Source organism: Tinamus guttatus, unplaced genomic scaffold, assembly GCF_059628265.1.
Source record: "Tinamus guttatus ecotype Peru unplaced genomic scaffold, ASM5962826v1 Tinamus_guttatus_pri_ptg000964l, whole genome shotgun sequence".
Lineage (NCBI taxonomy): Eukaryota > Metazoa > Chordata > Aves > Tinamiformes > Tinamidae > Tinamus > Tinamus guttatus.
In genome coordinates, this window is record NW_028289498.1 from 920 (window position 1) to 28,779 (window position 27,860).

The 27,860-nt window shown below is 62.5% G+C and overlaps 1 protein-coding gene across 1 annotated transcript; it reads right to left on the reverse strand.

Annotated features, from left to right (window-relative positions):
• On the reverse strand, positions 1-27,644 carry GTF2H4 (general transcription factor IIH subunit 4; the record flags this gene model as incomplete). Its single annotated transcript, XM_088538272.1, has 12 exons — positions 27,496-27,644; positions 25,793-25,897; positions 17,351-17,482; positions 16,255-16,351; positions 14,645-14,733; positions 11,794-11,902; positions 8,385-8,453; positions 6,389-6,472; positions 4,197-4,371; positions 2,267-2,397; positions 807-854; positions 1-132 (listed from the first exon to the last, which is right to left on the reverse strand). Coding segments are annotated over exons 1-12 (1,320 nt in total), but the record flags the coding sequence as incomplete, so codon positions are not given.
• Positions 27,645-27,860: the final 216 nt, after the last annotated feature.

Below are 27,860 nucleotides of genomic sequence, written 5' to 3' on the forward strand. Positions count from 1 at the left end.
AGGTGACGCGCGGGTGACGCGCGGGTGACGCAGGTACCGCCGCTGCCGCTCACCCTCGGAGAAGCGCAGCCGGTCCCGCTCCAGCTCCCACAGCCGGATCTGGTCCGTGATGGTCGGGGGCAGCACCGGGACCTGGGGACACCCAGGGCCACCGTGGGGACACCCCGAAGGGGCCCAGGCGTCCGGGAACCCCCAAAAGGGGCCCAGGCGTCCGGGAACCCCCAAAAAGGGCCCAGGCGTCCGGGTACCCCCCAAAGGGCCCAGGCGTCCGGGTGACCCTAAAAGGGGCCCAGGTGTCCGGGTGACCCCCAAAAGGGGCCCAGGCGTCCGGGACACCCCCAAAAGGGGCCCAGGCGTCCGGGTGACCCCCAAAGGGGCCCAGGCGTCCGGGTACCCCAAAAGGGGCCCAGGCGTCCGGGTACCCCCTAAAAGGGCCCAGGCGTCCGGGAACCCCCCAAAAGGGGCCCAGGCATCCGGGTGACCCCCAAAAGGGGCCCAGGCGTCCGGGTGACCCCCAAAGGGGCCCAGGCGTCCGGGTACCCCCCAAGGGGCCCAGGCGTCCGGGTACCCCCCAAAAGGGCCCAGGCGTCCGGGTGACCCCCAAAAGGGGCCCAGGCGTCCGGGAACCCCCCAAAAGGGGCCCAGGCGTCCGGGTACCCCAAAAGGGGCCCAGGCGTCCGGGTACCCCCTAAAGCGCCCAGGCGTCCGGGTACCCCCCAAAAGGGCCCAGGCGTCCGGGTGACCCCCAAAAGGGGCCCAGGCGTCTGGGAACCCCCCAAAAGGGGCCCAGGCGTCCGGGTACCCACCTGCTTGGCCATGACGGGGTGGGCCCGGGTGCGCAGGAAGTGGATGATCTGGAAGGGGAGGGGACAGGAGCGTTGGGGACACCTTGGGGACACCTTGGGGACACCCCCCCCGCACACCCCAGGGACACCCCGACTGCCCTATGGATGCTGGGACACAGCGGGGACACCCCCTGGGGACACCCAGACCCCCTTGGGGACACCCTGGGGACACTTGGGGACACCCTGGGGACACCCTGGGGACACTTGGGGACACCCAGATCCCCTTGGGGACACCTTGGGGACACCTTGGGGACACCTTGGGGACACCCCCCAGGGACACCCCGACAGCCCTATGGATGCTGGGACACAGCGGGGACCCCCCCCCCGGGGACACCCTGGGGACACCCAGACCCCCTTGGGGACATCCAGGGGACATGGTGGGGACCCTGTGGGGACACTTGAACCCCCTTGGGACACCTTGGGGACACCCTGACACCTTGGGGACCTATTGGGGACACGGTGGGGACACCCTGGGGACATGATGGGGACACCCTGACACCCCTAGGGATACCCAGAGCCCTTGGGGACATTCTGGGGACACCCAGACCCTCTTGGGGACACCCGGGGACACTTGGGGACACCTTGGGGACACTGTGGGGACACCCTGACACCCCTGGGGACACCCAGATCCCCTTGGGGGCACCCTGGGGACACTTGGGGACACCATGGGGACACCATGGGGACACTTGGGGACACTCTGGGGACACCATGGGGACACCCTGGGGACACTATGGGGACACCCAGACCCCCTTGGGGACACCATGGGGACACTTGGGGACACTCTGGGGACACCCTGGGGACACTTGGGGACACTTGGGGACACCCAGACCCCCTTGGGGACACCATGGGGACACCTTGGGGACACTTGGGGACACCCTGGGGACACCCTGGGGACACCCTGGGGACACTGTGGGGACACCCTGACACCCCTGGGGACACCCAGACCCCCTTGGGGACACCCTGGGGACACCCAGACCCCCTTGGGGACACTTGGGGACACGGGGGTGGCCCTGTCACCTGCTCGGCGCTGATGCCGTTGGCGATGGCCGCCTGCACGCTGTCCCTTGTCACCTGGGGACACCCGGACCCCCTTGGGGACACCCTGGGGACACTTGGGGACACTCTGGGGACACCCTGACACCCCTGGGGACACCCAGACCCCCTTGGGGACACCATGGGGACACTTGGGGACACCATGGGGACACCCTGGGGACACCCAGATCCCCTTGGGGACACCATGGGGACACTTGGGGACACCATGGGGACACCCTGGGGACACCATGGGGACACTTGGGGACACTTGGGGACACCATGGGGACACTCTGGGGACACCTTGGGGACACCATGGGGACACTTGGGGACACCCAGACCCCCTTGGGGACACTTGGGGACACTTGGGGACACGGGGGTGGCCCTGTCACCTGCTCGGCGCTGATGCCGTTGGCGATGGCCGCCTGCACGCTGTCCCTTGTCACCTGGGCCACCAACAGGTTGGGGAAGCGGTAGAGGAGCTCGGAGAAGAGCGCGATGAGGGCGGCCTGGAGCTCCGAGTCTGCAGGGGACAATGGGGACAATAGGGACAATGGGGACAATGGGGACATGGGGGACAATGGGGACATTGGGGACATTGGGGACAATGGGGACAATGGGGACGTTGGGGACAATGGGGGTATTGGGGCATTGGGGACATTGGGGACAATGGGGACATTGGGGACATTGGGGGTATTGGGGCATTGGGGACATCGGGACATTGAGGGAGGCCTGGAGCTCCGAGTCTGCGTTGGGGACAATGGGGACAATGGGGACACTGGGGACAATGGGGACGTTGGGGACAATGGGGACGTTGGGGACAATGGGGCATTGGGGACATCGGGGACATCAGGGGACATCGGGGACAATGGGGACATTGGGGACATGGGGGGCGTTGGAGATTTGGGGGGCGTTGGGGACATGGGAGGCATTGGGGACATCGGGGACAATGGGGATCTCGGGGGGACATTGGGGACATGCGAGACATAGGGACATGGGGGACATTGGGACATTGGGGACATGGAGGATATGGGGGACATTGGGGACATGGGGGACATTGGGGACAATGGGGACATCAGGGGGACATTGGGGACACATGGGGACATGGGGGGACACTGGGGACATTGGGGACAGCGGGGAAATGGAGCAGGGACAGCGTGGGAACATTGAGGACATCACGGGGACAGCGCAGGGACAGCGCAGGGACAGTGACATCGTGTGGGGACATCGTGGGGACAGCGACACCATGAGAACAGTGACATTGTGTAGGGACAGTGACACCGTGGGACCAGGGACAGTGTGTGGGGACATCATGGGGATGGGGACACCATGGGGACAGGAACATTGGGGACACGTGGGGACATGTGGGGAGACGTGGGGACACATGGGGACACTTGGGGACACTTGGGGACACGTGGGGACACGTGGGGACATGTGGGGACACTTGGGGACATGTGGGGACACGCGGTGGCACTTGGGGACATGTGGGGACACATGGGGACACTTGGGGACACGTGGGGACACATGGGGACATGTGGGGACACTTGGGGACACGTGGGGACACTTGGTGGCACTTGGGGACATGTGGGGACATGTGGGGACACTTGGGGACACGTGGGGACACATGGGGACATGTGGGGACACGTGGGGACATATGGGGACACGTGGGGACACTTGGTGGCACGTGGGGACATGTGGGGACACTTGGGGACACGTGGGGACAAGTGGGGACACGTGGTGGCACTTGGTGACACTTGGGGACATGTGGGGACACTTGGGGACACATGGGGACACGTGGGGACATGTGGGGACATGTGGGGACACGTGGGGACACATGGGGACACATGGGGACACGTGGGGACACATGGGGACACTCGGTGGCACTTGGGGACACATGGGGACACGTGGGGACATGTGGGGACACTTGGGGACACGTGGGGACAAGTGGGGACATGTGGTGGCACTTGGTGACACTTGGGGACATGTGGGGACACATGGGGACACATGGGGACACGTGGGGACATGTGGGGACATGTGGGGACACTTGGGGACATGTGGGGATACATGGGGACACGTGGGGACACATGGGGACACTCGGTGGCACTTGGGGACACATGGGGACACTTGGGGACACTTGGGGACACGTGGGGACACATGGGGACATGTGGGGACACTTGGGGACACGTGGGGACACATGGGGACACACGGTGGCACTTGGGGCCATTGGGGACACGTGGGGACACTTGGGGACACATGGGGACACTTGGGGACATGTGGGGACACGTGGGGACACTTGGGGACATTTGGGGACCCCCGTGTCACCTGTGTACGCGTAGATGCGGTAGTTGGTCTCCACGAGGACGAAGCCCCGGCCGTGGGGGTCGGGTGACGTCCCCAACGTCCCCAACGATGTCCCCAACGATGTCCCCAACGTCCCCGAGGTCCCCGAGGCCAACGCGATGGCCAAGCGGGTGGGGTAGAAGCGGCGGGACTTGCGCTGGGGACATGGGGACAGTGTCACCACCGGGGACATGTCCCCAATGTCCCCAATGTCCCCAATGTCCCCATGGCCCCAATGTCCCCATGTCCCCATTGGCCATGTCCCCATGTCCCCATGTCCCCATTGGCCATGTCCCCATGTCCTTCAGCTTCCCCCATGTCCCCAATGTCCCTATGTCCCCATGTCCCCAATGTCCCCATGGCCCCAATGTCCCCATTGTCCATGTCCCCATGTCCCCAATGTCCCCAATGTCCCTATGTCCCCAATGTCCATGTCCCCATGTCCTCCATGTCCCCCCCATGTCCCCTTATTCCCCCATTGTCCCCATGTCCCCATTGTCCCCCCATGTCCCCATTGTTCCTATGTCTCCCTGTGTCCCCTCGTTGTCCCCATGTCCCTCCATTGTCCCTGTGTCCCCATTGTCACCACCGTTCGCCCATGTCCCCCCTTGTCCCCCCTTGTCCCCATTGTCCCCATTGTCCCTGTTGTCCCCCCATGTCTCTCCATGTGCCCCCATTGTCTCCTGTGTCCCCCCATGTCCCCATTGTCCCCGTGTCCCTGTCCCCTCATCCCCCCATTGTCCCCGTATCTTCCCATGTCCCCCGTTGTCCCCATGTCCCCCTGTGTCCCCATGTCACCCCATGTCCCCGTGTCCCCCCATGTCCCCCCATTGTCCCCATGTCACTGTGACCCCCCATATTCCCCCCATGTCCCTCTGCGTCCCTGTGTCCCCCCATGTCCCCATGTCCCCCCATTGTCCCTGTTGTCCGTGCTGTCCCCATTGTGCTGTCCCCATTGTCCCCCGTGTCCCCCATGTCCCCCCATATCCCCCTATTGTCCCATGTCTCCAATGCCTCCCCATGTCCCCCGTGTCCCCCATGTCCCCTGTGTCCCCTATTGTCCCTGTGTCCCCCTCATGTCCCCCCATGCCCCCGTGTCTCCATGTCCCCCCATTGTCCCCATTATCCCCATGTCCCCCATGTCCCCCATTGTCCCCATTGTCCCATTATCCCCATGTCTCCCATTCCCCCCATTGTCTCCCATGTCCCCCATGTCCCCATGTCCCCCATGTCCCCCATTGTCCCCCCATGTCCCCATTGTCCCCATGTCCCCAATGCCTCCCCATGTCCCCCATGTCCCTCCATGTCCCCATGTCCCCCATTGTCCCCCATTGTCCCCATGTCCCCATTGCCTCCCCGTGTCCCATGTCCCCCCAATGTCCCCATTGTCCCCCATTGTCCCCATGTCCCGCATATCCCCCATATCCCCCCATATCCCCCATTGTCTCCATGTCCCCCATTGTCCCCAATGTCCCCATGTCCCCATTCCCCCCATTCCCCCCATGTCCCCCATTCCCCCCATATCCCCCATATCTCCATGTCCCCCATGTCCCCCATTGTCCCCATGTCCCCCATTGTCCCCATGTCCCCATTGTCCCCATTGTCCCCATTATCCCCATGTCCCCCCATGTCCCCATGTCCCCCCATTGTCCCCATGTCCCCATGTCCCCCATTGTCCCCATGTCCCCCATGTTCCCCATGTCCCCCCATTGTCCCCATGTCCCCATGTCCCCCTATGTCCCCATGTCCCTCCATTGTCCCCATTGTCCGCATGTCCCCATTGTCCCCATTGTCCCCATTGTCCCCCATGTCCCCCCATGTTCCCCATGTCCCCCATGTCCCCCCATGTCCCCATTGTCCCATGTTCCCATGTCCCCCCATTCCCCCCATGTCCCCCCATGTCCCCCATTGTCCCCATTGTCCCCATTGTCCCCATGTCCTCCATTGTCCCCATGTCCCCATTGTCCCCATTCCCCCCATTCCCCCCATGTCCCCATTGTCCCCATTGTCCCCATTGTCCCATGTCCTCCATTGTCCCCATGTCCCCATTGTCCCCATTCCCCCCATTGTCCCCATTATCCCCATGTCCCCCCATGTCCCCCATTGTCCCCATTATCCCCATTGTCCCCATGTCCCCCCATTGTCCCCATTCCCCCCATTGTCCCCATTGTCACCTTCCTCTGGAACACCAGCCCGCACTCCCTCAGGTGCTGCAGGAAGGTCAATAGGGAGTCGCTCATCCCCTCGGCTGAGTAATCCTGGGACATGGGGACAATGGGACAACGGGGACAATGGGGGGACATGGGGACAATGGGGACATGGGGGGACATGGGGACAATGGGGGGAATGGGGACAATGGGGACAACAGGGGGACATGGGGACAATGGGGACATGGGGGACAATGGAGACAATGGGGACAATGGGCACATGGGGACAATGGGGGGAATGGGGACAATGGGGGGACACGGGGACAATGGGGACAATGGGGGGAATGGGGACAATGGGGATAATGGGGACATTGGGGGACATGGGGACAATGGGGACAATGGGACATGAGGGGACACGGGGACATGGGGACAATGGGGACATGGGGACATGGCGGACATGGGGACAATGGGGACACGGGGACAATGGGGACACGGGGGACAATGGGGACATTGGGGACATGGGGACAATGGGGATATGGGGCATAAGGGGACAGGGGGACATAGGGATGGGGGGGACATGGGACATGGGGACATATGGGGACACCAGGGACAGAGGGACAGGGGGACATGGGGACAATGGGGTGACATGGGGACAATGGGGACAGGGAGACAGGGGGACAAGAGGACACGGGGACACAGGGACATGGGGGGACATGGGGACACCGGGGACATTGGGGACATCAGTGACACCCCAGTGACACCAGGGACATCACAGACACCCCAATCACCCCCTCACACCCCCCATTGTCCCCCATGTCCCCAATGTCCCCAATCACCCCATCACACCCCCAGTGTCCCCGATGTCCCCAATCAGCATCACCCCCCCATGTCCCCAGTGTCCCCTGTCCCCCCGGTGTCCCCAATGTCCCCAATCACCCCTGTCACTCCCCCCCCAGTGTCCCCAATGTCCCCAATCACCCCTGTCACCCCCCCAGTGTCCCTTGTCCCCCCAATGTCCCCCGTCCCCCCCCAGTGTCCCCTGTCCCCCCCAGTGTCCCCTGTCCCCTCTCAGTGTCCCAATGTCCCCTGTCCCCCCCAATGTCCCCCGTCCCCCCCCAGTGTCCCCTGTCCCCCCCCTCAGTGTCCCCTGTCCCCTCTCAGTGTCCCCAATGTCCCCTGTCCCCCCCAATGTCCCCTGTGCCCCCCCAATGTCCCCCGTCCCCCCCCAATGTCCCCTGTCCCCTCTCAGTGTCCCCAATGTCCCCTGTCCTCCCCAATGTCCCCTGTCCCCCCCCAATGTCCCCTGCCCCCCCTCAGTGTCCCCAATGTCCCCTGTCCCCCCAATGTCCCCTGTCCCCCCCCAATGTCCCCCGTCCCCCCCCAGTGTCCCCTGTCCCCTCTCAGTGTCCCCAATGTCCCCTGTGCCCCCCCAATGTCCCCTGTCCCCCCCCAATGTCCCCATGTCCCCCCCCCCAGTGTCCCCTGTCCCCTCTCAGTGTCCCCAATGTCCCCTGTCCCCCCCAATGTCCCCTGTCCCCCCCCAGTGTCCCCTGTCCCCTCTCAGTGTCCCCTGTCCCCTCTCAGTGTCCCCAATGTCCCCTGTCCCCCCCAATGTCCCCTGTGCCCCCCAATGTCCCCTGTCCCCCCGGTGTCCCCAATGTCCCTGTCCCCCCCAATGTCCCCCGTCCCCCCCCAATGTCCCCTGTCCCCTCTCAGTGTCCCCAATGTCCCCTGTCCCCCCCAATGTCCCCTGTCCCCCCCCAGTGTCCCCTGTCCCCTCTCAGTGTCCCCAATGTCCCCTGTCCCCCCCAATGTCCCCTGTGCCCCCCCAATGTCCCCTGTCCCCCCAGTGTCCCCAATGTCCCCTGTCCCCCCCGTCCCACCTGGTGTCCCCAATGTCCCCTCTCCCTCCAATGTCCCCTGTCCCCCCATCCCCCTCGGTGTCCCCTGTCCCCCCGGTGTCCCCAGTTCCCTCTATTGTCCCCGGTGTCCCCAATGTCCCCAATGTCCCCAATGTCCCCACCTTGCCCAGGGTGGAGAAGCTCAGTTGGAAGAGGAAGGAGAGGATCTCGACGAGGTCCAACCCGCGGGCCTGGGGACAATGGGGACATTGGGGACAAGGGGGACAATGGGGACAATGGGGACATTGGGGACAATGGGGACAATGGGGACATGGGGGACATTGGGGACATGGGGGACATTGGGGACATGGGGACAATGGGGACAATGGGGACATGGGGACAATGGGGACAATGGGGACAATGGGGACATGGGGGACATTGGGGACATGGGGGACATTGGGGACAATGGGGACATGGGGGACAAGGGGGACAAGGGTGTGGGGACAATGGGGACATGGGGGGGACAATGGGGGTTATGGGGACATTGGGGACATTGTCCCCTATTGTCACCCATTGTCACCCGCCGTCCCCATTGTCACCCATTGTCCCCGTTGTCACCCTGTGTCACCCGCTGTCCCCATTGTCATCCGGTGCCACCTGGTTTCCTCATTGTCACCCGTTGTCCCCCACCGCCCCATTGTCCCCCATTGTCACCCGGTGCCCCCCCATTGTCCCCATTGTCACCTGGTGCCCCCCCCATTGTCACCCGTTGTCACCTGGTCCCACCCGGTGTCCCCCATTGTCACCCTCTGTCCCCAGTGTCCCCCACTGTCACCCGTTGTCACCCCGGTGTCACTCATTGTCACCAGTGTCCCCCATTGTCACCCGTTGCCACCAGGTGTCACCCGTTGTCACCCACCATTCCCATTGTCATCCGTTGTCACCCGCCGTCCCCATTGTCCCCCATTGTCACCCGCTGTCCCCCGTCATCCCCATTGTCCCCCATTGTCACCCGGTGTCCCCAGTGTCACCCATTGTCACCCGTTGTCACCCGGTGCCCCCCATTGTCACCCGGTGTCCCCCGTCGTCCCCATTGTCCCCCATCGTCCCCCATTGTCACCCGTTGTCCCATTGTCCCCCATTGTCACCCCGGTGTCCCCCATTGTCACCTATTGTCCCCCATTGTCCCCCATTGTCACCCGGTGCCCTCATTGTCCCCCATTGTCCCCCATTGTCACCCGCTGTCCCCCAGTACCACCCGGTGTCCCCCACTGTCCCCATTGTCACCTGCCATCCCCCATTGTCACCCATTGTCCCCGTTGTCCCCTCTTGTCCCCATTGTCACCCGTTGTCACCCGCCGTCCCCATTGTCACCCATTGTCACCCGTTGTCACCCGGTGTCACCTGCGCCCCCCGCAGGTAGTGCAGGACGCAGAGCCGGGGGGGTTATTTGGGGACGTCCCCATTGTCCCCATTGTCACCCATTGTCACCCATTGTCACCCAGTGTCCCATTGTCCCCATTGTCACCTGTTGTCACCCGCCATCTCCATTGTCACCCATTGTCCCCCATTGTCACCCGCCGTCCGCATTGTCACCCGCTGTCCCCTGCTGCCCCCATTGCCACTTGCTGTCCTCATTGTCCCCCATTGTCACCCATTGTCACCCGCTGTCCCCCGTTGTCACCCGGTGTCCCTATTGTCACCCGTTGTCACCCACCATTCCCATTGTCATCCGTTGTCACCCGCCATCCCCATTGTCACCCGGTGTCACCCGTTTTGTCACCCGGTGTCACCTGCGCCCCCCGCAGGTAGTGCAGGACGCAGAGCCAGGGGGGTTATTTGGGGACGTCCCCATTGTCCCCCATTGTCCCCATTGTCCCCCCTTGTCCTCATTGTCACCCAGTGTCCCCATTGTCACCCATTGTCCCCCATTGTCACCCGCCATCTCCATTGTCACCCATTGTCACCCATTGTCATCCGCTGTCCCCCGTCGTCACCCGGTGTCCCTATTGTCACCCGTTGTCACCGGGTGTCACCCGTTGTCACCCACCATTCCCATTGTCATCCGTTGTCACCCGCCGTCCCCATTGTCACCCATTGTGACCCGGTGCCCCTCATTGTCACCCACTGTCCCCCATTGTCCCCATTGTCCCCCATTGTCACCCCGCTGTCCCCATTGTCCCCATTGTCCCCATTGTCACCCGTTGTCACCCAGTGCCCCCCATTGTCACCCACTGTCCCCCATTGTCACCCGTTGTCACCCATTGTCACCCGGTGTCACCTGCGCCCCCCGCAGGTAGTGCAGGACGCAGAGCCAGGGGGTTATTTGGGGACGTCCCCATTGTCACCCATTGTCACCCATTGTCACCCGGTGTCACCCGTTGTCCCCCATTGTCACCCGTTGTCCCCATTGTCACCCGTTTTGTCACCCGGTGTCACCCGTTGTGCCCCATTGTCACCCATTGTCACCCATTGTCACCCGTTTTGTCACCCGGTGTCACCTGCGCCCCCCGCAGGTAGTGCAGGACGCAGAGCCAGGGGGGTTATTTGGGGACGTCCCCATTGTCCCCATTGTCACCCATTGTCACCCGGTGTCACCCGTTGTCCCCCATTGTCACCCGGTGTCCCCATTGTCACCCGTTGTCACCGGGTGTCACCCGTTGTCACCCACCATTCCCATTGTCATCCGTTGTCACTCGCCGTCCCCATTGTCACCCATTGTCACCCGGTGCCCCCCATTGTCACCCACTGTCCCCCGTTGTCCCCATTGTCCCCCATTGTCACCCGGTGTCCCCCGCTGTCCCCATTGTCACCCGTCGTCCCCCATTGTCACCCGGTGTCACCCGTTTTGTCACCCGGTGTCACCTGCGCCCCCCGCAGGTAGTGCAGGACGCAGAGCCGGGGGGGTTATTTGGGGACGTCCCCATTGTCCCCCATTGTCCCCATTGTCCCCATTGTCACCCATTGTCCCCCATTGTCACCCGGTGTCACCCAGTGTCCCCATTGTCACCCATTGTCACCCATTGTCACCTGTTGTCACCCGCCATCTCCATTGTCACCCATTGTCACCCATTGTCACCCGCCGTCCCCATTGTCACCTGCTGTCCCCTACTGCCCCCATTGTCACCTGCTGTCCTCATTGTCCCCCATTGTCACCCATTGTCACCCGCTGTCCCCCGTTGTCACCCGGTGTCCCTATTGTCACCCGTTGTCACCCGGTGTCACCCGGTGTCACCCGTTGTCACCCGTTTTATCCCCTGTTTTGTCACCCGGTGTCACCCGTTGTCCCCCATTGTCACCCGGTGTCCCCATTGTCACCCGTTTTGTCACCCGGTGTCACCCGTTTTGTCACCCGGTGTCACCTGCGCCCCCCGCAGGTAGTGCAGGACGCAGAGCCGGGGGGGTTATTTGGGGACGTCCCCATTGTCACCCGCTGTCCCTATTGTCCCCATTGTCACCCGGTGTCACCCGTTGTCACCCGGTGTCACCCGCCATCCCCATTGTCACCCGGTGTCCCCCGTTTTGTCACCCGGTGTCACCCGTTGTCCCCCATTGTCACCCGGTGTCCCCCGTTTTGTCCCCCGGTGTCACCTGCGCCCCCCGCAGGTAGTGCAGGACGCAGAGCCAGAGCTGGGCCGGGGTGTCCAGGAGGAGGAACCGGAACCCGGCCGAGGTGATGGAGGGGGCGTCACCCCCCTCGCTGCGTCACCCGGCGTCACCCGGCGGCACCCGCGACGGGGCGCCGAGACACCCCAAACACCCCCGAAACACCCCGAAACACCCCCAAAATACCCCAAAACACCCCCAAAACACCCCAAAACACCCCGAAACACGCCAAATCCACCCAAAACCCCCAAAATACCCCAAATCCACCCAAAACACACCAAAATACCCCCGAACACCCCCGAAACACCCCCAAAACACCCCAAATCCACCCCAAACACCCTCCAAAACACCCCATGTCCACCCAAAACACCCCAAATCCACCCGAAACACCCCCAAAACACACCAAAGACACCCCCAAACCCCCAAAACACCCCCAAAATACCCCGAACACCCCCGAAACACCCCCAAAACACACCAAAGACACCCCAAAACACCCCAAAACACACCCCAAACACCCTAAATCCACCGGAAACAACCCCAAAACACCCTCGAAAAACCCCCGAAATACCCCAAACACCCCCGAAACACCCCCAAAACACCCTGAAACACCATAAATCCACCCGAAACAATTCCAAAACACCCCAGAAACACCCCAAAGCCACCCCAAACAATCCCAAACACCCCCCAAACACCCCAAAACACCCCCAAAATACCCCCAAAACACCCCCAAAACACATCAAAGACACCCCCAAACACCCCCGAAACACCCCCAAAACACCCTGAAACACCCTAAATCCACCGGAAACAACCCCAAAACACCCCAGAAACAGCCCAAAGCCACCCCAAACACCCCCAAAACACCCCCAAAATACCCGAAACACCCCCGAAACACCCCAAAGACACCCCACATCCACCCCAAAGCCACCCAAGACACCCCCAAAACACCCCAAGTTCACCCAAAACACCCCCGAAACACCCCAAATCCAGCCCAAAAACCTCCCAGAACACCCGAAAACACCCCAAAGCCACCCAATACACCTCTGAAACACCCCAAAACACCCAAATCCCCCCCAAAACACCCCACGTCCACCCAAAACACCCCCCAAAAACACCCCAAATACCCCCAAAACACCCAGACGCACCCCCAAAACACCTGAAATCCACCCAAAACACCCCCCAAAACACCCCATGTCCACCCAAAACACCCCCAAAAACACCCCAAACACCCTAAATACCCCCAAAACACCCAGACGCACCCCCAAAACACCCCAAGTCCATCCAAAACACCCCCGAAACACCCCAAAACACCCCCAAAACACCCGAAATCCACCCAAAATACCCCCCAAAACATCCCAAATACACCCCAAAAACCTCCCAAAACACCCAAAAACACCCCAAAGCCACCCAAAACACCCCACGTCCACCCAAAACACCCCCCAAAAACACCCCAAATACCCCCAAAACACCCAGACGCACCCCCAAAACACCCCAAAGCAACCCAAAACGCCCCCAAAACACCCCAAAACACCCAAAATCCACCCAAAACACCCCCCAAAACACCCCACGTCCACCCAAAACACCCCCCAAATACACCCCAAATACCCCCAAAACACCCAGACGCACCCCCAAAACACCCCAAGTCCACCCAAAACACTCCCCAAAAGACCCCAAAACACCCAAAATCCACCCAAAACACCCCCCAAAACACCCCACGTCCACCCAAAACACCCCCAAATACACCCCAAATACCCCCAAAACACCCAGACGCACCCCCAAAACACCCCAAGTCCAGCCAAAACAGCCCCAAAACACCCCAAAACACCCGAAATCCACCCAAAACACCCCCCAAAACATCCCAAATACACCCCAAAAACCTCCCAAAATACCCCAAAACACCCCAAAGCCACCCAAAACACCCCATGTCCACCCAAAACACCCCCCAAAACACCCCAAACACCCTAAATACCCCCCACACCCCCAAAACACCCCAAGTCCATCCAAAACACCCCCAAACACCCCAAATCCACCCAAAACACCCCCCAAAACACCCCACGTCCACCCAAAACACCCCCCAAAAACACCCCAAATACCCCCAAAACACCCAGACACACCCCCAAAACACCCCAAAACACCCCCAAAACACCCCAAATCCACCCAAAACACCCCAAACACCCTAAATACCCCCAAAACACCCAGACACACCCCAAACACCCCCCAAAACACCCCAAAGCCACCCAAAAGACTCCAATACACCTCAAACACCCCCAAAACACCTCAAATACCCCCAAATACTCCCTGAACACCAAATACACCCCAGACACCCCCAAAACCACCCAAACTACCCCAAACACCCCCAAAACACCTCAAATACCCCCAAACACCCCCCAAAATGCCCCAAAATACCCCCAAAAAAACTCCCGATCCCCTCCAAAAACAGCCCCCTAAACGTCCCCAAAACACCCTAAATCCACCCCAAATACCCCCGAACACCCCCGGAATGACCCAACACACCCGAAACACCCCAAAATGCCCCAAAGCCACCCAAACACCTTGAATACCCCCAAATACACCCCAAAATGCTCCCTGAATATCCAAGTACACCCCAAACATCCTCCAAAACACCCCAAAACCACCCAAACTACCCCAAAGACCCCCAAAACACCTCAAATACCCCCCAAACGCCCCAAAATACCACCCCAAAACTCCCAATCCCCTCCAAAAACAGCCCCCTAAACGCCCCCAAAACAGCCTAAATCCACCCCAAATACCCCCGAACACCCCCGGAATGACCCAGCGCACCCAAAACGCCCCGATTTCACCCCAAATCTGGGGGTACCTGCGCATGAGGCCGGCCTGGACCAGCAGCTGGGCCAGGTCTTGGCTCACGGCGGCGCTCGGGGACCCGACCATGAAATGGAGGATGACCTGGGGGGGGGGGGGGGAGCTGGGGCCGGCCCGGACGCCTGGGCCCCTCCTGGACCCTCCCGGACGCCTGGGCCCCTTCCCGGACGCCTGGGCCCCTCCCGGACGCCTGGGCCCCTCTGGGACCGTCCCGGACGCCTGGGCCCCTTCCCGGATGCCTGGGCCCCTCCTAGAGCCATCCCGGACGCCTGGGCCCTTCCCGGACCCTTCCCGGACACCTGGGCCCCTTCCCGGACCCTTCCCGGACACCTGGGCCCCTTCCCGGACGCCTGGGCCCCTTCCAGAGCCATCCCGGACGCCTGGGCCCCTTCCCGGACGCCTGGGCCCTTTCTGGACCGTCCCGGACGCCTGGGCCCCTCTCGGACGCCTGGGCCCTTTCTGGACCCTCCCGGACACCTGGGCCCCTCCTAGAGCCATCCCGGACGCCTGGGCCCCTTCCCGGACCCTCCCGGACGCCTGGGTCCTTCCCGGACGCCTGGGCCCCTCTGGGACCCTCCCGGACGCCTGGGCCCCTTCCCGGACGCCTGGACCCCTTCCCGGACGCCGGGGCCCCCTTCCCAGTTGTGTTTCCCATTCCTGGTTGTGTCCCCCATTCCCGGCTGCGTTTCCCATTCCCGGACGCCGGGGCCCTTCCCGGACGCCGGGGCCCCTTCCTGGACCCTGTTCCTGGTTGTGTTTCCCATTCCCGGCTGCGTTTCCCATTCCCGGACGCCTGGACCCCTTCCCGGACGCCGGGGCCCCATTCCCAGTTGTGTTTCCCATTCCTGGTTGTGTCCCCCATTCCCGGCCGTGTTTCCCATTCCCGGAAGCCTGGACCCCTTCCCGGACGCCTGGGCCCCATTCCCAGTTGTGTTTCCCATTCCCGGTTGTGTCTCCCATTCCCGGACGCCTGGGCCCCTTCCTGGACCCTCCCGGACGCCTGGGCCCCTTCCCGGACGCCTGGGCCCCTCTCGGACGCCTGGGCCCCTCTGGGACCGTCCCGGACGCCTGGGCCCCTTCCCGGACGCCTGGGCCCCTCTCGGATGCCTGGGCCCTTCCCGGACCCTCCCGGACGCCTGGGCCCTTCCCGGACGCCGGGGCCCCTTCCTGGACCCTGTTCCTGGTTGTGTTTCCCCTTCCCAGCCGCATTTCCCCTTCCCGGACGCCTGGGCCCCCCTCCCGGACGCCTGGGCCCCCTTCCCGGTTGTGTTTCCCATTCCCGGTTGTGTCCCCCATTCCCGGCCGTGTTTCCCATTCCCGGACGCCTGGGCCCCTTCCTGGACCCTCCCGGATGCCTGGGCCCCTTCCAGAGCCATCCCGGACACCTGGGCCCTTCCCGGACGCCTGGGCCCCTTCCTGGACCCTGTTCCCGGTTGTGTTTCCCATTCCCGGACGCCTGGGCCCTTCCCGGACGCCTGGGCCCCTTCCCGGACCCTCCCGGACGCCTGGGCCCCTTCCTGGACCCCGTTCCTGGTTGTGTTTCCCCCTCCCGGACGCCTGGGCCCCTTCCCGGACCCTCCCGGCCGCCGGGCCCCTTTCCGTCACCTCCCAGCGCTCCTCCGCGTACTTGTCCAGCGCGGGGACGTCCCGCGGGTGCCGGTCGGGGCCCAGTTGGCTGGTGTCGTCCCACCAGGGCCGGCCCCTGCGCGGCCCCTTTAAGAGGGGGGCCCCGGCGGCCGGGACACCCCCCCAATGTCCCCCCATGTCCCCCCATGTCCCCCCATTGTCCCCATATCCCCCCATTTCCCCCATTGTCTCCCATATCCCCAATGTCCCCAATGTCCCCATGTCCCCCTATTGTCCCCGTATTGTCCCCAAGTCCCCATTGTCCCCCCCATGTCCCCATTGTCCCCAATGTTCCCCCCATTGCCCCCCATATCTCCCTTCCCCCATTGTCCCCAATGTCCCCCCATGTCCCCATTGTTCCCCATTGTCCCCCACGTCCCCCTATTGTCCCCATGTCCCATTGTCTCCCCATTGTCCCCAATGTCCCCATGTCCCCAATGCCCCCCCATATCCCCCCATTGTCCCCAATGTCCCCCCATGCTCCCCATGTCCCCCCGTCCCCCCCATTCCCATGTCCCCCCATTGTCCCCATTGTCCCCATCCCCCCCATCCCCCTCATTGTCCCCAATGTCCCCTTGTCCCCCCATTGTCCCCCCATCTCCCCCATGTCCATGTCCCTGATGTCCCTCAATGTCCCCCATGTCCCCAATGTTCCCCATCCCCCCCATTGTCTCCATTGTCCCCTTGTCCCCCCATTGTCCCCATTATCCCATTGTCCCCATTACCCCCCATCCCCCCCATTGTCCCCAATGTCCCCCCAATGTCCCCATTGTCCCCATCCCCCCCATTGTCCCATTGTCCCCAATGTCCCCAATGTTTCCCCATCCCCCCCGTTCCCCCCATTGTCCCCATTGTCCCCATCCCCCCCTTGTCCCCATTGTCCCCCCCATTGTCCCCATTATCCCCATTGTCCCCATCCCCCCCATTGTCCCCAATGTCCCCCCATTGTCCCCAGTGTCCCCATCCCCCCCATTGTCCCCAATGTCCCCATTGTCCCCATTGTCCCCATCCCCCCCATCCCCCCCATTGTCCCCATCCCCCCCATTGTCCCATTGTCCCCATTGTCCCCACTCACCCCCCCAGCAGGGCTCCCTTCAGCCCCTCCCTGAACTCCGGGTTCAGCCCCAGCCCCGGGAGCCCCCCCGGGAGGACCAGGGGGGTCCAGAGCCGCAGGGAGCGGAGGGCGGCGGCGGCTTCCGCCTGTGCGCTACAACCGGAACAAACAACAATGGGACTACAACAACACCCGGACACGGCCGCGGGGTGACACTGACACCTGGATGTGTTATAGGGCGGCGGCGGCGTCCGCCTGTGCGCTACAACCGGAACAAACAACAACGTCACCGCGACAACACCCGGACAGGGCTACAGCGTCACTGCAACACCTGGATGTGTTATAGGGCGGCGGCGGCGGCCGCCTGTGCGCTACAACCGGAACGGGAACAACGTGAGTGACAGTGACACCTCAACAGAGCCACGGGGTGACGCTGACACCTGGATGTGTTATAGGGCGGCGCCACGGCCGCCTGTGCGCTACAACCGGAACGGGAACAACGTGAGTGACATTGACACCTCAACACGGCCACGGGGTGACGCTGACACCTGGATGTGTTATAGGGCGGCGGCGGCTTCCGCCTGTGCGCTACAACCGGAACAGAGAACAATGGGACTACAACAACACCCGGACACCTCAACAGAGCCACGGGGTGATACTGACACCTGGATGTGTTATAGAGCGGCGCCGCGGCCGCCTGTGCGCTACAACCGGAACAAAGAACAGCATGACTACAACAACACCCGGACAGGGCCACGGGGTGACGCTGACACCTGGATGTGTTATAGGGTGGCGGCGGCTTCCGCCTGTGCGCTACAACCGGAACGGGAACAACGTGACTACGACAACACCCGGACACGGCCACGGGGTGACGCTGACACCTGGATGTGTTATAGGGCGGCGCCACGGCCGCCTGTGCGCTACAACCGGGACGGGAACAACGTGACCACGACAACACCCGGACAGGGCTACAGCGTCACTGCAACACCTGGATGTGTTATAGGGCGGCGCCACGGCCGCCTGTGCGCTACAACCGGAACGGGAACAACGTCACCGCGACAACACCCGGACAGGGCTACAGCGTCACTGCAACACCTGGATGTGTTATAGAGCCACGGCCGCCTGTGCACTACAACCGGAACAGAGAACAATGGGACTACAACAACACCCGGACACGGCCGCGGGGTGACACTGACACCTGGATGTGTTATAGGGCGGCGGCGGCATCCGCCTGTGCGCTACAACCGGAACGGGAACAACGTGACCACGACAACACCCGGACAGGGCTACAGCGTCACTGCAACACCTGGATGTGTTATAGGGCGGCGGCGGCGGCCGCCTGTGCGCTACAACCGGAACGGGAACAACGTGACTACAACAACACCCGGACACGGCCGCGGGGTGACGCTGACACCTGGATGTGTTATAGGGCGGCGGCGGCGGCCGCCTGTGCGCTACAACCAGAACGGGAACAATGTGACTACAACAACACCCGGACACGGCCGCGGGGTGACACTGACACCTGGATGTGTTATAGGGCGGCGGCGGCGGCCGCCTGTGCGCTACAACCGGAACGGGAACAATGTCACTACAACAACACCCGGACACGGCCGCGGGGTGACACTGACACCTGGATGTGTTATAGGGCGGCGGCGGCGTCCGCCTGTGCGCTACAACCGGAACGGGAACAACGTGAGTGACATTGACACCTCAACAGAGCCACGGGGTGACGCTGACACCTGGATGTGTTATAGGGCGGCGCCACGGCCGCCTGTGCGCTACAACCGGAACGGGAACAGCGTCACCGCGACAACACCCGGACACGGCCACGGGGTGACACTGACACCTGGATGTGTTATAGGGCGGCGGCGGCTTCCGCCTGTGCGCTACAACCGGAACAAAGAACAATGGGACTACAACAACACCCGGACACGGCCACGGGGTGACACTGACACCTGGATGTGTTATAGGGCGGCGGCGGCTTCCGCCTGTGCGCTACAACCGGAACAGAGAACAATGGGACTACAACAACACCCGGACACGGCCGCGGGGTGACGCTGACACCTGGATGTGTTATAGGGCGGCGGCGGCTTCCGCCTGTGCGCTACAACCGGAACAGAGAACAATGGAACTACAACAACACCCGGACACGGCCGCGGGGTGACGCTGACACCTGGATGTGTTATAGGGCGGCGGCGGCGTCCGCCTGTGCGCTACAACCGGAACAGAGAACAATGTGACTACAACAACACCCGGACACCTCAACAGAGCCACGGGGTGACGCTGACACCTGGATGTGTTATAGGGCGGCGGCGGCGTCCGCCTGTGCGCTACAACCGGAACGGGAACAACGTCACTACAACAACACCCGGACACCTCAACAGAGCCACGGGGTGACGCTGACACCTGGATGTGTTATAGGGCGGCGGCGGCTTCCGCCTGTGCGCTACAACCGGAACAAAGAACAATGGGACTACAACAACACCCGGACACGGCCGCGGGGTGACGCTGACACCTGGATGTGTTATAGGGCGGCGGCGGCTTCCGCCTGTGCGCTACAACCGGAACAGAGAACAATGGGACTACAACAACACCCGGACACGGCCACGGGGTGACGCTGACACCTGGATGTGTTATAGAGCGGCGCCACGGCCGCCTGTGCGCTACAACCGGAACGGGAACAATGTGACCATGACAACACCCGGACATGGCCGCGGGGTGACGCTGACACCTGGATGTGTTATAGGGCGGCGGCGGCGTCCGCCTGTGCGCTACAACCGGAACGGGAACAATGGGACTACAACAACACCCGGACAGGGCTACAGCGTCACTGCAACACCTGGATGTGTTATAGAGCGGCGGCGGCTTCCGCCTGTGCGCTACAACCGGAACAGAGAACAATGGAACTACAACAACACCCGGACACGGCTACAGCCTCACTACAACACCTGGATGTGTTATAGGGCGGCGGCGGCTTCCGCCTGTGCGCTACAACCGGACAAAGAACAACGTGACCATGACAACACCCGGACAGGGCTACAGCGTCACTGCAACACCTGGATGTGTTATAGGGCGGCGCCACGGCCGCCTGTGCGCTACAACCGGAACGGGAACAACGTCACCGCGACAACACCCGGACAGGGCTACAGCGTCACTGCAACACCCGGACACGGCTACGGAGCCACCACCGCCTGTGCGCTACAACCGGAACAGGAACAACGTCACCGCGACAACACCCGGACACGGCCACGGGGTGACGCTGACACCTGGATGTGTTATAGAGCCGCGGCCGCCTGTGCGCTACAACCGGAACGGGAACAACGTGACTACAACAACACCCGGACACGGCTACGGAGCCGCCTCCGCCTGTGCGCTACAACCGGAACAAAGAACAATGGAACTACAACAACACCCGGACAGGGCCACGGGGTGACACTGACACCTGGATGTGTTATAGGGCGGCGGCGGCTTCCGCCTGTGCGCTACAACCGGAATGAGAACAACGTGACCATGACAACACCCGGACACAGCCGCGGGGTGACGCTGACACCTGGATGTGTTATAGGGCGGCGGCGGCGTCCGCCTGTGCGCTACAACCGGAACAAACAACAATGTGACTACAACAACACCCGGACATGGCCACGGGGTGACGCTGACACCTGGATGTGTTATAGGGCGGCGGCGGCTTCCGCCTGTGCGCTACAACCGGAACAAAGAACAATGGAACTACAACAACACCCGGACACCTCAACAGAGCCACGGGGTGACACTGACACCTGGATGTGTTATAGGGCGGCGGCGGCTTCCGCCTGTGCGCTACAACCGGAACAAACAACAACGTCACTACAACAACACCCGGACACGGCCGCGGGGTGACGCTGACACCTGGATGTGTTATAGGGCGGCGGCGGCGTCCGCCTGTGCGCTACAACCGGAACAAACAACAATGGGACTACAACAACACCCGGACATGGCCACGGGGTGACGCTAACACCTGGATGTGTTATAGAGCGGCGGCGGCCGCCTGTGCGCTACAACCGGAACGGGAACAACGTGAGTGACATTGACACCTCAACAGAGCCACGGGGTGACGCTGACACCTGGATGTGTTATAGAGCCGCGGCCGCCTGTGCGCTACAACCGGAACGGGAACAATGTGACTACAACAACACCTGGACACGGCCACGGGGTGACACTGATACCTGGATGTGTTATAGGGTGGCGGCGGCTTCCGCCTGTGCGCTACAACCGGAACGGGAACAACGTGACCATGACAACACCCGGACACCTCAACATGGCCACGGGGTGACGCTGACACCTGGATGTGTTATAGGGCGGCGGCGGCGGCCGCCTGTGCGCTACAACCGGAACAAAGAACAATGTGACCATGACAACACCCGGACAGGGCTACAGCATCACTACAACACCCGGACACGGCTACGGAGCCGCCTCCGCCTGTGCGCTACAACCGGAACAAACAACAATGTGACTACAACAACACCCGGACACGGCCACGGAGCCACCACCGCCTGTGCGCTACAACCGGAACAGAGAACAATGGGACTACAACAACACCCGGACAGCGCTACAGCGTCACTGCAACACCTGGATGTGTTATAGAGCGGCGCCGCGGCCGCCTGTGCGCTACAACCGGAACGGGAACAGCGTCACTACAACAACACCCGGACACCTCAACAGAGCCACGGGGTGACACTGACACCTGGATGTGTTATAGGGCAGCGGCGGCGTCCGCCTGTGCGCTACAACCGGAACAAACAACAATGGAACTACAACAACACCCGGACAGGGCTACAGCGTCATTGCAACACCTGGATGTGTTATAGAGAAGCGCCACGGCCACCTGTGCGCTACAACCGGAACGGGAACAACGTGACCATGACAACACCCGGACACCTCAACAGAGCCACGGGTGACGCTGACACCTGGATGTGTTATAGGGCGGCGGCGGCGGCCGCCTGTGCGCTACAACCGGAACAAACAACAATGTGACTACAACAACACCCGGACACGGCCGCGGGGTGACACTGACACCTGGATGTGTTATAGGGCGGCGGCGGCGTCCGCCTGTGCGCTACAACCGGAACAAAGAACAATGGGACTACAACAACACCCGGACACGGCCGCGGGGTGACGCTGACACCTGGATGTGTTATAGGGCGGCGGCTTCCGCCTGTGCGCTACAACCGGAACGGGAACAACGTGACTACAACAACACCGGGACATGGCCACGGGGTGACACTGACACCTGGGTGTGTTATAGGGCGGCGGCGGCGTCCGCCTGTGCGCTACAACCGGAACGGGAACAACGTGACTACAACAACACCCGGACACGGCCACGGGGTGACGCTGACACCTGGATGTGTTATAGGGCGGCGGCGGCTTCCGCCTGTGCGCTACAACCGGAACAAACAACAGCGTGACTACAACAACACCCGGACACCTCAACAGAGCCACAGGGTGACACTGACACCTGGATATGTTATAGGGCGGCGGCAGCTTCCGCCTGTGCGCTACAACCGGAACAAAGAACACCATCACCGCGACAACACCCGGACAGGGCTACAGCATCACTACAACACCCGGACACGGCTACGGAGCCGCCTCCGCCTGTGCGCTACAACCGGAACAGAGAACAACGTGAGTGACATTGACACCTCAACAGGGCCACGGGGTGACACTGACACCTGGATGTGTTATAGGGCGGCGCCACGGCCGCCTGTGCGCTACAACCGGAACGGGAACAACATGACTACAACAACACCCGGACAGGGCTACAGCATCACTACAATACCTGGATGTGTTATAGGGCGGCGGCGGCGGCCGCCTGTGCGCTACAACCGGAACAAAGAACAATGGGACTACAACAACACCCGGACAGGGCTACAGCGTCACTGCAACACCTGGATGTGTTATAGGGCGGCGGCGGCGGCCTGTGCGCTACAACCGGAACAAAGAACAATGTGAGTAACATTGACACCTGGACATGTTATTGAGCCGCGGCCGCCTCCGCCTGTGCGCTACAGGCGGAACGGGAACAATGTGAGTGACAGTGACACCCGGACACGGCCACGGAGCCGCCTCCGCCTGTGCGCTACAACCGGAACGGGAACAATGTGACCATGACAACACCTGGACACGGCTACAGGGTCACTGCAACACCGGGACATGTTATAGTGACGTGGCCGCCTCCGCCTGTGCGCTACAACCGGAATGGGAACAACGTCACTACAACAACACCCAGACACGGCTACAGCATTGCTACAACACTTGGACGTGTTATAGAGCCGCGGCCACGGCCGTCTGTGCGCTACAACCGGAACAGCAAACAACGTAACAACAACACCCGGACATTGCTACGGAGCCGCTGCCTGTGCGCTAGAACAGGCGGAACGGAGAACAATGTAACAACAACACCTGGACACGGCTACAGAGCCACCGCCTGTGTGCTGGAACAGGCGGAATGGGAACAACGTGAGTGACACTGACACCTGGACATGTTATAGTGCCGCGGCCGCCACCGCCTGTGCGCTGAGACAGGCGGAATGGGAACGGTGTAACCATGACAACACCCGGACACAGCCACGGGGTGACACTGACACTTGGACATGTTATAGTGCCGCGGCCGCCTGTGCGCTGGGACAGGCGGACAAGGAACAGCGTGAGTAACACTGACACCTGGACATAACTACAGCACCGCCGCCGCCTGTGTGCTAGGACAGGCGCCATGACTACAACACCTGCTTACAGCTACACTGCGACTGCAACACCCGCTACAGCCCCTGCAGTGCTGCTGCACCCGCCGCCTGTTCCCTGCAACCCCCGCACGCAGCGACACCGCAAATACAACAGCCTGATGCAGCTACACCGTGACAGCAACAGCCGCGAGTGCTGCACGGCAACACCCGAGAGGAGCTACACCCTGACCGCGACACCCAGATGGCGCCGCTGCCGCCCAGCTACACCGCGATGGCAACACCCGCACGGAGGTACACCGTTACAGCAACACCCACAGGGAGCTACACTGTGAAGGCAACACCTGCATGGAACTACACCGTGACAGCAACACCCGTATGGAGCTACACCGCGACGGCAACACCCGCACAGAGGTACACCACGACGGCAACACCCGCACGGAGCTACACCATGAGGGCAACACCCGTACAGAGCTACCCTGCGACGGCGTCACCCGTCCAGAGCTACACCGCAATGGCAACACCCGCACGGAGGTACACCGCGACGGCAACACCCGCAGGGAGTTACACTGTGACGGCAACACCCGCACAGAGCTACACCGCGACCCACAACACCCGCAACCCCCTCCCACGGTGGGGGGGGGAGCCGTCGCCGCCTGTTGCCCGCTACAACCGCGGGCGGCTACAACCGACCCAGGGCACCGTCACCCCCCTCCCCATGGGAGCCCCCCCCCAAGGGACCCCCCTTCCCCCCCCAAATGTGCCCCCCCCAACCCAGGTCCCCCCCTATAAGTGACCCCCCCCCCATGGGTGTCCCCACCCCACAGGTGACACCCCCATAAGTGACACCCCCCATAGGTGACACCCCCCATAGGTGACACCCCCATAGGTGCCCCCCCATAGGTGACACCCCATAGGTGACACCCCCATAAGTGACACCCCCATAGGGGACCCCAATAAGTGACACCCCCCATAGGTGACATCCCCATAGGTGACACCCCATAGATGACACCCCCATAAGTGACACCCCCCATAGGGGACCCCCCCCATAGGTGACACCCCCCATAGGGGACCCCATAGATGACACCCCCCCATAGGGAACCCCCCATAGGGGACCCCCCCATAAGTGACACCCCCATAGGTGACACCCCCATAGATGCCCCCCCATAGATGACACCCCCATAGGTGACACCCCATAAGTGACACCCCCCATAGATGACACCCCCATAGGTGACACCCCACGGGTGACACCCCCATAGGTGACACCCCATAGATGACCCCATTTGTCCCCCCCATAGGTGACACCGCCCATAGGTGACACCCCCCATAGGGGACCCCCCATAAGTGACACCCCCATAGATGCCCCCCCCATGGGTGACACCCCCCATAGGTGACACCCCCCATAGGTGACACCCCCATAGATGACACCCCCCATAGGGAACGCCCCATAAGTGACACCCCCATAGGTGACACCCCCATAGGTGACACCCCCCATGGGTGACACCCCCATAGGTGACACCGCCCATAGGTGACACCCCATAGGTGACACCCCCATAGGTGACACTCCCATAAGTGACACCCCCATGGGTGCCCCCCCCATAAGTGACACCCCCCATAGGTGACACCCCCATAAGTGACACCCCCATGGGTGCCCCCCCATAGGTGACACCCCCCATAGGTGACACCCCACAGGTGACACCCCCCATAAGTGACACCCCATGGGTGACACCCCACGGGTGACACCCCCCACCTGCTGTGCTCCTTCTTCACCCACAGCCCCACGGCCGCCTGTGGCAGCGGCTGTTCCACGAACAGCGTCCGGAGCAGCGCGGCCTGTGCCAGCGGGGGGAGCTCCCTGCGGGTGACAAGGGGACACGGTGACAATGTGACACGTGGGGTGACAACGGGACATGGGGTGACAATGGGACACGGTGACACACGGGGTGACAATAGGACACGGGGTGACAATGGGACATGTGGGGTGACAATGGGACACGGTGACAATGTGACATGTGGGGTGACAACGGGACATGGGGTGACAACGGGACACAGGGTGACAACGGGACACACAGGGTGACAATGGGACACGTGGGGTGACAATGGGACACGGGGGGACACTGGGACACAGGGTGACAACGGGACATGGGGTGACAATGGGACACGGGGTGACAATGGGACACGGTGACACACGGGGTGACAATGGGACACGGGGTGACAATGGGACATGTGGGGTGACAATGGGACACGGTGACAATGTGACATGTGGGGTGACAACGGGACATGGGGTGACAACGGGACACAGGGTGACAACGGGACACACAGGGTGACAATGGGACACGGGGGGACAATGTGACACGGTGACACAGGGGGTCACAATGGGACACGGGGTGACAACGGGACACGGGGTAACAACAGGACATGGGGTGACAATGGGACACAGAGTGACAATGGGACACGGGGTGACACGGAGCAGCGCGGCCTGCGCCAGCGGGGGGAGCTCCCTGCGGGTGACAACGGGACACGGTGACAATGTGACACGTGCGGTGACAATGGGACATGGGGTGACAACGGGACACGGGGTGACAACAGGACACGTGGGGTGACAATGGGACACGGGGTGACAATGGGACACGAAGTGACAATGGGACACGAAGTGACAATGTGACACACGGGGTGACAACGGGACACGGGGTGACAGTGACACCCTGGGGGACACCAACACCCCCTGGTGACACTGATGCCGACATGGGGGGGTGTCAGTGAACACCCGGGGGGTCCCGGGGGTGTTGGTGTCACCAGGGGGGTGTTGGTGACCCTGGGGGGGGGATCTCGGTGACAGCGGGGGTGACGCTGCGCGGGTGACGCTCACCGGAACACGGCCAGGCACGTGGCCGGGTGTTGGTACAGGCGGTCGCGGTGACAAGGGGTCTCGGTGTCACCTGGAGGTCCCAGTGTCACAGGGGGGTGTCAGTGTCACCAAGGGGGTCCGGGTGACACCGGGGGGTGCGGGTGACGCTCACCGGAACACGGCCAGGCACGTGGCCGGGTGTTGGTACAGGTGATCGCAGTGACAAAGGGTGTTAGTGACACCAGGGGGTCCCGGTGTCACCAAGGGGGTGTCAGTGTCACCAAGGGGGTCCGGGTGACACCGGGGGGTGCGGGTGACGCTCACCGGAACACGGCCAGGCATGTGGCCGGGTGTTGGTACAGGCGAACGCGGTGACAAGGGGTGTTGGTGACACCAGGGGGGTCCCGGTGACACCAGAGGGGTCCGGGTGACACCGGGGGGCGCGGGTGACGCTCACCGGAACACGGCCAGGCACGTGGCCGGGTGTTGGTACAGGCGAACACAGTGACAACGGGTGTCGATGACACCAGGGGATGTCAGAGTCACCAGGGGGGTCCGGGTGACACCGGGGGGTGTCACGGTGACGCCGCGCGGGTGACGCTCACCGGAACACGGCCAGGCACGTGGCCGGGTGTTGGTACAGGCGGTCGAGCTCGGGGGCGCTCAGGCCCTGCAGGAAGTCGTGGAGGTTCCGGCAGGGGGACGGGGACCCTCCCCCCCCGGGGGGGGACGATGATGACGATGACGAAGCCATCGGGGACAGCGGTGGCACCTGCGGGAGAGAGGGACATTGGGGACAATGGGGACAATGGGGGGACATTGGGGACATTGGGGGGACATTGGGGACATTGGGGGATATGGGGGGACATGGAGGGACATTAGGGACATGGGGGGACATTGGGGGACACTGGGGACAATGGGGGATATGGGGGGACATTGGGGACATGGGGGGACATGGAGGGACATTGGG